A 12,363-nucleotide genomic window follows, 5' to 3' on the forward strand; every position below is an offset into this window, starting at 1 on the left:
TTTATCGTGTGGAGTGTGTCTACCGAGGTGGGTAATACATCATACACACTGAGGGCGTCGTGTGTGTTTATGTCGAATTGCCGTAAGTCTCGTTCTCTCTTCTCACGAGACTTCCTATTTCCAATTTACCGGGACGTTAATCCGCATGTTGCAAGGTTAGTTTTCCACCTGGGAACGTTGGGGGGAGCGGGGAAAGTGATCATTCTCACCAGAACAGGTTATTAAACCATCCAAATAATTTATAAACGGTTTTATTGAGTTGAAATGGTTGCCGAATGCCCCTTTAACAAACAGACACAAACAACTTAAATGAGATCATATCTTATTCCGGGGGGGCATTTTACCCCGACTTACCCTATATCATTCCAGCATTTACCAAACGGGTTGTGGACAACGATTTCCACTGCATATTCATAGCAGTGTTTTTTTTGGACGCATGTTTTCAAGAAAAAAAGCATAATTGTGAATTTTAAGCAGAAAGAGTTGTCATATATCAGTCTTGAGATTATAGGGCAACTTCTCGACAACTATTTCATTCCACTCTATTTTTTTTTTTTTAAACATTTGTTTATTGATTTTTTCAGTGACATAACAAAATCAAGAGGTAACAATTTGGGAGTAAAAACAGTGTCAACTAACAAGAAGGAAAAAAAAATAATAAAAAAATAAAAAATAAAATAAAACAACCCCCAAAAACAAATAAACAGCAAAAAAAAAGAAAAAAACACCAAATGGTCACCCACTACTAAATAAAAGCCCAATATGTTCACTTACAGAGAGATAAATAAAAAACATCCCAGCATGCTAGAAATTCACACAAGAAAAAATTCACAATTGGAAGACAATCAGGGCGGCTACTCTGGAATAGCCGTATAAATCAATCCCTCAACATGTGCAAAAAATGGACCCCAAGTTTTATTAAATTTTGCAAGAGAACCATGTATCGAGCACCTAACTTTCTCCAACTTCACGAACTGAAGGATGTCCCTGATCCAAGACGAGTGAGAAGGCGGCGCAGGAGACTTCCACCTCAATAAAATCAAACGTCTAGCCAATAAGGAGATACAGGCTCATTCCACTCTTATGTAATATTCAGATTGTTTACTGTAACATTACTCCAGACAGTTTAATTTTGATTGCATTGTAAAACAAATCAAGTCAGTTTGATAACCTTATAAAGTTGGAGTGAGTCTCAGCTGTAGAATTTGCACATGCTATGAATTTCATTAGAACTCCTTTACAATTTCCCTGTTCAAATGATATATTGTGGTGTGTGAAGTCAAAGCTTAGAAAAACAGAATTGAAGCTTACATAACAGCAACCTGACAATCAGAAAACAAAATGCCACACTAAAAGGTTTTTAGGAAACACGAGATGCAACAACATCTGTGCTTTTAAGCTGAAGCATGTTTGTGTCTCTTCAGAGGTCGAAATCTGATGCAGTTCTCCTGTCACTCGCTTTTTGTATAATTGCAAAATGTTCAAAGTCTCATTCAACACAAGTCAAGTTTAAACAGCCCTGCGTTTGGCTCACATTTCCTCAAAAACGCTGCAAGGCCTGAATTTTCACCTTGATGGCTTGTGTTTCAGATTTTTTTGATCACATAACACATGGCAAAAACGGAAAGATCATCATAAAATTTGTATAAATTGTTTCATGCAAGCCACATAAAAACATGCTTTAATAGGTAGAATTATGAAATTGTGTAAAAAGCTAAGAATTATGTATTTTTTTGACCTGTTATGCATAACCGTCGTGTTGATCTTCTCATACATAAAACTCAAAACCAGCTTCTCAATATTTTGGTGATGCATTCCCTCCCTACTGATTAGTCTGCATGTGTATTATTGATATAATAGATTTAAATACTGGAATTAATATTTTTTTTGTGGATTAATGACTTAAATATCTATCAAACAAAGCTATCAAATGGCTTTCGAAGGATAAGAAATCATGCATGAACAACCACATTTACTGTCATTTTTTATCTTGACCGTCACTACCGTAACAGTCTTTTTCATTATTAATCAAAACAACGAAGACTGAATGTATGCAGTTCATGGTTTAATTTACATTTATTAATGCATTTACCAGATGCATTTATCCAAATGCATTGGCTGCAAAAGCTATTTTCAATAAAAACAGAGGTGGAAACATAAAGTTTTTTTTAATGTTTTTGAAAAAAAGTATCTTCTGCTCACTAAGGCTGCCAAATACAGTAAAAACATTATTACAATGTAAAATAATGGTTTTCTATGTTAAAATGTAATCTATTCCTGTGATCAAAGCTGAATTTTCAGCATCATTACTCCAGTCTTCAGTGTCATGATCCTTCAGAAATCAGTATAATTTTGTTAATAATTTAATTAAGCACTAACTCATCATATTATAGTGATTTCTGAAGGATCATGTGACACTGAAGACTGGAGTAATGATGCTGAAAACTCAGCTTTGATCACAGGAATAAATTATATTTGACTATATATTCACATAGAAAAGTTATTTTAAATTTTAATAATATTTCACAATATTACTGTTTTAACTGGATTTTCCATCAAATAAATCCAGCCTTGGTGAGCAGAAGAGACTTCTTTCAAAAACGTTTAAAAAAATCTTAATCATTCCAAATATGTGGTTTAACTTCATACTTGGCAAAAGGAAAGTCACCTATCAGCTCGTAACATCTAAAGCCCATTTCCTGCAAGTAGTGTTTACATATTACAATTTTTGCAAGCACTGATGACCAAAAAAGATATTATGAGAGGGAAACCCACCGATGCTCTATGGTGGTAAGCCACAAATAAGAAAGGGAAATAAACACAAAATCCTGATAGACAAATCAGTAACTGTGGTTTTCAACCAAAAAAAATGCAAGTAAGTTGATCTCATATTCCCTGTGGTTTCCTTGTGAGGGATGTGGCTTTACCTGGCTCAGGTATCAGGGTTGGGCCCGTTATAAGTCAATGCAGATGAGAAACCTGCACAATCCTGGGAAGAAACTGCTTTTCTCCTTTCTTCACATACAAGGTGAGCATTCATTTTTACAGCAACCATTCTATATAATGTTTAACAGCAATGCTTTGAAAATCTAAACTCCTTTAAAGATATAAAACTAGAGGATTTTAGTTTACTGTTTTGTGACACTGTGACTCAGGTCCATATTCATGAATGATTTACTAAAGCTAAATTAACATTAATGTGTTGGTTGCATTCGGCTTTTGTTTTTTCTTCTCTATATGCAACCCATAAAGTTTATGTATGTTGCTTGTTTTATTCAGAGGTGATGATTTTACAGCATTTGTCGTAATTTCAAGTGTTTTTTCGACAACACAAAAAGCTTTTTTATGTTCACTCTTAATATGTTAATGATGTCCAAGGGTCAAGGCTGGAGAAATAAGGATAAGTGTTGGGAAAAGCCGGCCTCTGATGCTGATAAGGTTTCTCGTATAAGCACTATCAGTTTGTGATTTTTCATCTCATTGCACAGAGACACTGGGATATCATGCGGTTCAGCGTCTTGTTCTTCATCGTCCTCCTGGGCTTCCTCTACCTCACACTGGCTCAAGGTAAACGCCACAAGTGATGGTGATGATTGATGATAAGTGAAGCTGTTAAGCGTGTGTTTTAAATAATCAGGTTACTTTTTGAGGTTGCAATGTATAGAGTTTAAGAAAACATACCGGATCGCATTATGCATTACGCATTATGCTTTATTTGTCATTGCATCATCTTTAGTGTGCACTTGAGATTCAGAACAACAACAAATAAATGAATTTTAACCTCAAATTGTAATTTTGCCTATTCAAATTAATTCTATTTAATAATTAATGGTGCAGAAATTAATATTAAAAAGCATTATTTTAAATGTTAATTAAAATCACTTTTGTCACGCACATGTTTATAGCATAATTGTCATATGATATGAATAATGTGTCATTTATTCTATTTTATGTTTCTAGTTATGGAAACAGAATTTAAATATGTTGCCAATTCAAATTCTTTCTAAAAGAAAAAACTAACAAATTATGTTAATTAAAATCACTCATGCAATGTAAAGTCTGTTTTTTGTTATATGCATTTGTTTAGAAAAATGTCATGTTTTAGTCATATAGCATATAGAATAATGTGTCTTTTTGAAAACAATAAATGATACATTATTATATTACTCCTATGGTTCCACTCCTGCTTTGTCAAATAAAAGCAAATAATAATTGAATAAATATAAAAGAAATAATACAAATGAAGTACAAATTCTGTGACGTGCAATTGCTTGAATAATTATTTACACTGTAACATGATCAATAAGTTATGACAACATATGTTTTGTGCTGGGTAACTAATTAACTACATGTAATCTGGATTCCGTAATCAGATTCCAAAAATTAAGTACTTGTAATTAGATTATATTACATTTTACAATACTCGTATTCAGACTACAGTTACTTTTTATTGGTTAAATTCTAACATTAACCTTTGTGCATCCTTAAGCAACTTTTGTGTCTTGAGTTTGTTTTTTGTTTGTTTTTTATCATAATTTTGCCTGTGTTAATGCCAACTGCATTCATTTTGGCACAGGTGTGTATTTTTATCGGAATTTTACTATTTCACCTCCATTTCGTTTATTAAATCTATTTTGCACTAATAACACAAAATAGTTCTTCTCAGGACCTTAAGGACATAATGTCCACATCGAAACCCATTAAAACTGCAATTTTTAATCCCAGGGCCATTTAACTATATGGTGCAATCTTTGTTAATAGCCTTTCATTCTGTTGGCAAGGCTTCAGAATTAAAAATGTTACTATTTTTCACCTGATGGTGCCTTTTTTTCAGGTTTGGCCCTCTTTACGTTTGGCTTTAACTCATCAAAACAGTTTAAGCAATTTCAACTTTTTTATAGGTTATATATACAAGATTCAAACAATGTTTAAGTCAGTTTTAATGTAAGTTGATTTAACGTCAAATTTAGGGCAGCAACTTTTGTTTTTTACAGTGTAGATCACTTTCACTTCTACAAAAATGACCTGTTCTTACACGATAATCACCCGTGTTGTTTTTCAGCCCTATTTATAGTTTTATGAGACAGTGACACATTCCCTAAATCATCCATCTGTAAAGGACTATAAAATAGTGATGATGTGTTGTGTATCTCTGTCTGTAGGCTCGTATGAGGACTGCTGTCTGCGGTACGCCAGGACAGTTAAACCGTCCATGAGGAGCAGAGTGGTCAGCTACAGAAAACAACAGCAGGACGGAGGCTGCAACATCCCTGCAATTGTGTAAGCAACATATTTACACTGTAAAATCCCATTAGTTAACCTTACTTAAAAAAAGCATGCAAACCAATTGCACTTAAAAAAATAAGTACAGTGGAATAGGTATTGCATGTTGTATTAACAAATCCTTGTTTAGTATAGTAAACTACTCTTGAGTTTAAGTTACTAAAAAAAATGTGCGGTGTACTTGACAATTTACTTTAGATGTACTCCTGACTTAGTATAGACTATTCAGAATTACTATTTCAAACAATATATATATATATGATCATTTATAAATGTGCATTTTGTGCACTGTGTATAAAAAGTAAAACTTCAAAGACGCTACTTTAAATTTTGCATGTCCATTTATCACCACATAAATAACATGTTTCAGGTAGAAAATATGTAAGTGTTGAGTTTTAATCTTTTCCATATGGGAAGTGTGTGCATAACATGTTTGTACGTCTGTGAGAGACACTCGACACTCTGAGGTGTGATGCAAGAAAATGCATTTACCAAATTTGGACTCTTATATGTGATTGTGTCTACATCAGACCTCACGGTTAATGGTGTTTAATGCAATGTTCTCCTGCAGCTTCACACTGAGACACGGCCGTGTGTTTTGCGCTGATCCCAGACAGAAATGGGTCCATGAAATCATGCAGAGGGTGGACAGACAGTCATCATCCCCATCTATGAAGAGGAAGGTGTGTACACTAAAATGTATATGTATAGGAAATCATAATTTCTGTTTTATTTTCTTAGCATTTGTAATCATTGACTTTAATTCTCCAGCAGAGTGAAAAGTCTATTTTATTTGAATATTGTTAAGGCAAGACACTACAGGCAAAATGAATTCGCTGGTCAATTTTGAGCTATTTTGCATGCTTGCATAACATGTCTTTCTTTGGAGAAAGAAACATCCAAAATGTACATTTATGTATTATTTTATTACACTTTATTTGCCTTACTGTACACACACCAAACTTTACAGTTTTATTCCTATCTATATTTTAAAGGTTTTTATATTCTGATGGTGTTGTTCATCATTTGCCTGATTTATATATTTAATATAATAATATAATATATTTAGCATAATTTGTCTTAAAGTACTTTAACTCTTTCCCGGCCAACATTTTTATTTTTAAAAGCCGTCAGCCCCTTTCATGGCCCCTAGAATATTTGTTGTAGGAATATCTGAACATGCAATATATCAAGAACAAAGATAATAAAGAATAAAGAACAGAGCCTCTGTAAAAAAAAGAAAAAAAAAGAAACCTTTCATCCTACCTTCATGCATGTGGATACATTATATTAAAAAAAGCATAATTGTGAATGGAAAGCAGGAGAAAATCTCGTTTTTGTTTTTTTTCAAAGACTACAACGTGTGAAAGCAATGCTTCTATCGATTGTTTCTGCTTCTTCATCGCCTGTGTCTTGATCGGGAGATTCGGTTCTCTTTCAGAAGATGTGCTAAGAGCACTCTACCATATTACAGTGAAAACATGGAAAGACGGAAAATTCCGTCAATAGTGGGGAAGCGTCTCAAAAAAGCCGGAAAAATCAGTCAATGCTGGGGAAGCGTCTCATAAAAGATGGAAAATTCCGTCATCGGCAGAGAAGAGTCGACTCAGAAAAGAACAAAAAATTTCGTCAATGGTGGGGAAGCGTCTCAAAAAAGCCGGAAAAATCAGTCATTGACAGAGAAGAGTTGTCTAAAAAAATGACGTAAAGTTCTGTCAATGGAATTTCAAGTGATGTGTCATAAAACATGGAAAATTCCGTCAATGGCTGGGAAGAGTCGATTCAGAAAAGACGAAAAATATCGTCAATGGTGGGGAAGCATCTCAAAAAAGCCTGAAATTTCAGTAAATGCTGGGGAAGCGTCTCAAAAAAGCCGCAAAATTCAGTCAATGCTGGGGAAGCGTCTCATAAAAGCCGGAAAATTCAGTCAATGGCAGGGAAGCGTTGTGTCACATAGACGGAAAATTCTGTCAATGGAATTTCAAGTGTTGTGTCATAAAACATGTAAAATTCCGTCAATGGCTGGGAAGCGTCTCATAAAAGATGGAAATTTCCGTCATCGGCAGAGAAGAGTCGACTCAGAAAAGACGAAAAATTTCGTCAATGGTGGGGAAGCTTCTCAAAAAAGCCGGAAAAATCAGTCAATAGTGGGGACGCGTCTCAAAAAAGCCGGAAAAATCAGTCAATGGTGGGGAAGCGTCTCAAAAAAGCCGGAAAATTCAGTCAATGCTGGGGAAGCGTCTCATAAAAGATGGAAAATTCAGTCATCGGCAGAGAAGAGTCGACTCAGAAAAGACCAAAAATTTCGTCAATGCTGGGGAAACGTCTCATAAAAGCTGAGATTGACAGAGAAGAGTTGTATAAAAAAATGACGTAAAATTCCATCAATGGCAGTGAAGTGTTGTCATAAAAGCTGGAAAATTCCGTCAATGGCGGAGAAGAGTTGTCTCAAAAATGACGTAAAAATCAACTAGGGAATGTATGGTGATATCCATCAATCGGTGAAATGTTTTACCCTATTCACCTGTGGTGTCTTGCCTTAAATGTACAAAAATGCCATGTAGTCATAAAATGCCATCCATTATTATTATAAAATATTAACTTTGTCAAAGAAATATGTTTGAAAAGTAAATCTGTTTTTTAATGAATTCTTTTTCTTTTGATAAACAGAATGTAAGGGGCTAAACAAGCGAGAGGACCAGAGGGAAAGCTGCCCGAGTGTCTCGGCCAAACACATTCTTACTTTGAGCTCCGGCTCTCCGAGCGCATATTTCAGCATGGATTGACTGGTGTTCTTATACTTCCTGTGTTTTCCACTTCCTGTGTGGTATCAGGTGGTATTTCCTGTTTCCAGACCTTTGTCGCTTCACTGACGGACTGCTGGTTTAATGCTCAGAATGGGAGATGGCCATTATTTTCCCTTTTCCACATGCTGCTGTAACCCTCACTTCCAGGCTTTGTTACAAAACCTCGTGAGCTGCCTTGATGTCTACTTCTAAGTGCATAGGAAGCAACTCAATCAGCGCTCAGTTAGTGCTCCTCATGTAAACCACACAGGAGACTTACAATTCGGCATTGCATGTTGCTAAGCTAACAATACAATAATCTAATAACCATAAAAATAAAGTATATTTGAATTCCTTTCGCAATAATGTATGTATTTGATGCTTGATGTAGGCAGCTTACAAGGTTTTAGAACAGAGCTTAATTGTACAGGGTTGTATTAAGCTACAGTATCATGAACTTTCACTTTGCACACTTTGACTAGCTGCTTTTTGCCCCACAGTATCTATAATAAACAGTCAGTGTGATATAATATTAGACAATAATTAGCCATATATGTGGGTGGGAAGGTTTTGCAAGCAACACAGATAATCCTTCTATTTCCTTATGAGTTAATTATACAGCTGATGCTCCGACAAGTGATTTTGGAGTTTGTACGGTATTATAATGCATTGTAAATTATGATTTGTTATTGTGCTTAATGCAATAAGCTTAAGTGATTATTTTATAGTTTAATCAACTATATTGATTAAATGAATGTTCATAGATCTCATTTATATTTGTAAATCTCTATTTCTTTACTCTGTCTATTTAGGTGAGGTTTTAGCCTATATGTTTAGTAGAGTTTATTATTTAAGCGGAACTACTGTTTTACACATTTAATGTTCACTTTAACACTCGATCCAGTAAGAAAGTATCTTTATAGAGGACGTGATGCAATGAGTTTTATTGTTTGGCTGTTTTGAAACTGGGCCACAAGCTCTTTGTGTTCCTGATAAAATGTTCTTTACACTGCAGATGTATGCTCATAAATAAATAAATAAAATGTTAATCATTAAAATGTATCACTTTTTTACATGATACAAGTTGATAATTGTGAGATTATTTTTCAAAACTGAGTTATGTTTAATTTAAGTAGCTATCAGATGGTTCTCCTAAAATCCCTTAGAAGAAATAAATGAGTAATAGTTGTCATACTAAGAGTATAGAGACATTAAATGAATGTAGATCAGTTGATCTTAAGAGAATTTGGTTCATAGAGTTCATAGAAAGATCTCTGAATTTTGATTGCAGTCTCATGTTTTGAGATTCTGTTCTGAAAGATCAGACACATGAGAGTAGGAGACAGTAATGACAGTAATAATCCATTTCAAAACATATGAAAAAGTTTTAATTGTGCTGTAACCTACTTTCACTTTCCCGCGAAATAAAAGACACGTTGTGAAATATAACAGGGTCAATAAAAAGCCAGAGAATTATACCCTATGGCTCTTGTGAAACAGATTGTTAAATTTACTTTATAAAGGTCAACAAAATATAAAAATAATAACAAAAATAACGATTTTATTTCAACTATTCATTTCCTTCTCTGTAGGCCTTGAGTCAGTTCACTAGTGTAATAGCGCAGCGCTTCTGTGTTGTACGTCACACGTAGGCTCACTATTGGCCGACGCTGGTCATGTGTGTGATGCGTGTGACGTACAACACAGAAGGTTACGCTGTTAAACTAGAGGCCCACAGAGAAGGAAATGAATAGCTGAAATAAAATCGTTATTTTTGCGCACAAAAAGTGTTCTCATCGCTTGATAAACTTAAGATTGAGCCACTGTAGTCACTTGGACTATTTTAACAATGTCTTTAATAACTTTTCGAGGAACAAGTTTCAATCCCTTAGAAGCCTATGGAGGAGTGATCCAGCTCTCAGATTTAATCATAAATATCATAATTCGTGTTACGAAGATGAACGAAGGTCTTACGGGATTGAACAACATGAGGGAGAGTAATTACTGACAGAATTTACATTTTTGGGTGAATTATCCCTTTAAGTGTCCCAATTGTCATAAATAAATCTTTCCTAATCTGTTTTTGGGGATCTTTTAAATGTAAACTTACAATGTACCATGGTTTTTAAATTGCACATAAAGGTTCTTTAAAGCATACAATGGTACTATACCATGGAAAATCTCCAAAAAATATTGCCATGCTATTGTTTTCTTAGTGAAGGATGTGCCAAATTTTCCCATGCAACTATCACTTTCCTGTCATGGCTAATAGCAAAAGCTTTAGACACGCTGTCTAAATATACGCCTGTCCTACAAGTTCCAGCGTGCTGCCGTTGTCCCAAAGCTCTCGTTTCACGGGTAACATGTGAAGTCCCGTTTCTGCACCTTTACGCCAGTATTCCTCTCTCTTCCTCGGTGGTGGTGATAAAGGCTGAGGCATGTCTGCTCAGATAACATCTTAGCAAGTGTCTTCAGAAATTGGCTTCCTCTGTGATTAATTGTTTCCAGTCTGTAGTAACAGTTCATTCTGCCTTCGAGCCAAACATATCCCACAGCAAAGTTGGATTTCTATACATCAAATGCGCAAATGGAGGCTGTAAAATGTAATTTACTCTGGTAATGTTATTACTGAGTAATGAAGATAGTTATCTTTATCGTTCAAAAGCCTGAGGACTCAAGCGTTACACAGATGCATCAGTCAACTTATAGTTTTTACCAATCCTCCAAAAATGATCTCATGATATTCATAGAAATGACTTGAATGAGTCAGTTCAGTGTATCAAATATATACAACGCGAATAGCTAAATTCACGAATCATGAATAAATTAGCCTACTTTTTAGTGAGTCAACATCATCAGTGCAACTAGCGTAGACCCATTCATAAAACAATGACTCTAAGTCGGTTCTTTTTAGTGAATCTATTGGTGTGTTCAAGCAAACATTTGTGGTGCAAATATGGAAAAAAATATACTATGGATGTCAATGTTGCCCCACAACTGTTTGGTTACAAACATTCTTCAAAATATCTTTCTTTGTGTTCAGCAGAACAAATAATTTATACAGGTTTGGAACAACTTGAGGGTGAGTAAATGATGACAGAATATTTATTTTTGGGTGAACTATCACTTAAAAACACACTAGTCAATTTACGAACAAATAACTCTCCCTTTTTTTGTGAGTCAAAACATTAATTGCAACAACTCCTGTTCGCAAAAAATGATTCTAATGAGCAGGTTCTTTAAGTAAATCAACAATAGGCATATAACAAGGCGATCTAGAGTAGTCCAGTTCACTAACAAATTACTTTTATGAGCCGTTTCATTTTAGTCGAATAACATTCAGTGCAACCACTGTAGTGGCTCTTTTTAGTGAATCACTCATAAAGACGAGATTTGACTCAGCTTGACAAATCGAACTGCAATTCATCTTAACTTTCACGAATGTCTGTTTTGAAATCTGTGAACACTAAGTTCTGTCCTTTTTAGGTGTAAACCAACCTTTTGCCAGCCAAAAACATTGATTTTGACAATGAAATATATACAAAACTAATATTATAGGCCTATTGTATGATAAAGTGGGTGTCTAATGTCACTGCATGCAGAGAGAGAGAGTATTTGTTGTTCAACATATTTCTTTAAGTATATTCTGGCCAACCCTGCAGGTGATCGGGGCCTCAGGGAACTTTGTCATCACGGATTAATGCATACAAACCAATACAGTTGTGCAACAACATCCTTTCAGAGCTAATAATGCAGAATATTAGGAAAGCAAACAGTGTCCAAATATGTGGGTCAGGTTAAATATCTAGGTCACAAATGCAAAAACATCATTCAATGCTTATTTTGCCGAAGGAACCACAGTTTTGTGTTTAATGTGTTTTATTTGTTTTTTAATCCGAGACAACTGTTATTGTTGCTATTGGTGGTTTCGGGAATGCATGCATAGCTTAGAGGGATTAGATTTCCTCTTCAAAGAGATTTTATATTTAATGTGAACATGTTGGAGCCCAGCTTTAACATGCAGGAATACACAAGCACTTTACCTCATGCCAACTATGAGGAACACAATGAGGTTGGTGAAGAGAGTCTTATAAAGTGATCAGCTCTGGAATGATGTGAAAGTTAATGAAGAATAAGATATTATTCTCGTCCCTGAACTCCTCAGCATAGAAAATGTATTGGTACTTAATGATATACTGTACAAAGCAATTTTTTTTTTACCACCTTATATCTGTTGTTCGATCCAACAAAAAGCAGTTGGTAACTTATTTATTGTGTTTACAATCATATTATA

General features: G+C 34.7%; 1 protein-coding gene across 1 annotated transcript; it reads left to right on the forward strand.

Annotated features, from left to right (window-relative positions):
* The first annotated feature begins 2,904 nt into the window (after positions 1-2,904).
* ccl25a (chemokine (C-C motif) ligand 25a) lies at positions 2,905-9,127 on the forward strand. Its single transcript, XM_077221749.1, has 5 exons — positions 2,905-3,028; positions 3,489-3,567; positions 5,163-5,280; positions 5,855-5,966; positions 7,954-9,127. The coding sequence occupies exons 2-5, from the start codon at positions 3,504-3,506 to the stop codon at positions 7,966-7,968; spliced, it is 309 nt and encodes a 102-aa protein (XP_077077864.1). The 5' UTR covers positions 2,905-3,028; positions 3,489-3,503; the 3' UTR covers positions 7,969-9,127.
* The last annotated feature ends 3,236 nt before the right edge of the window (positions 9,128-12,363 follow it).

Source organism: Siphateles boraxobius, unplaced genomic scaffold (assembly GCF_051911475.1).
Source record: "Siphateles boraxobius isolate OS27281-9 unplaced genomic scaffold, OSU_SipBor_1 86, whole genome shotgun sequence".
In the NCBI taxonomy this organism is placed as follows: domain Eukaryota; kingdom Metazoa; phylum Chordata; class Actinopteri; order Cypriniformes; family Leuciscidae; genus Siphateles; species Siphateles boraxobius.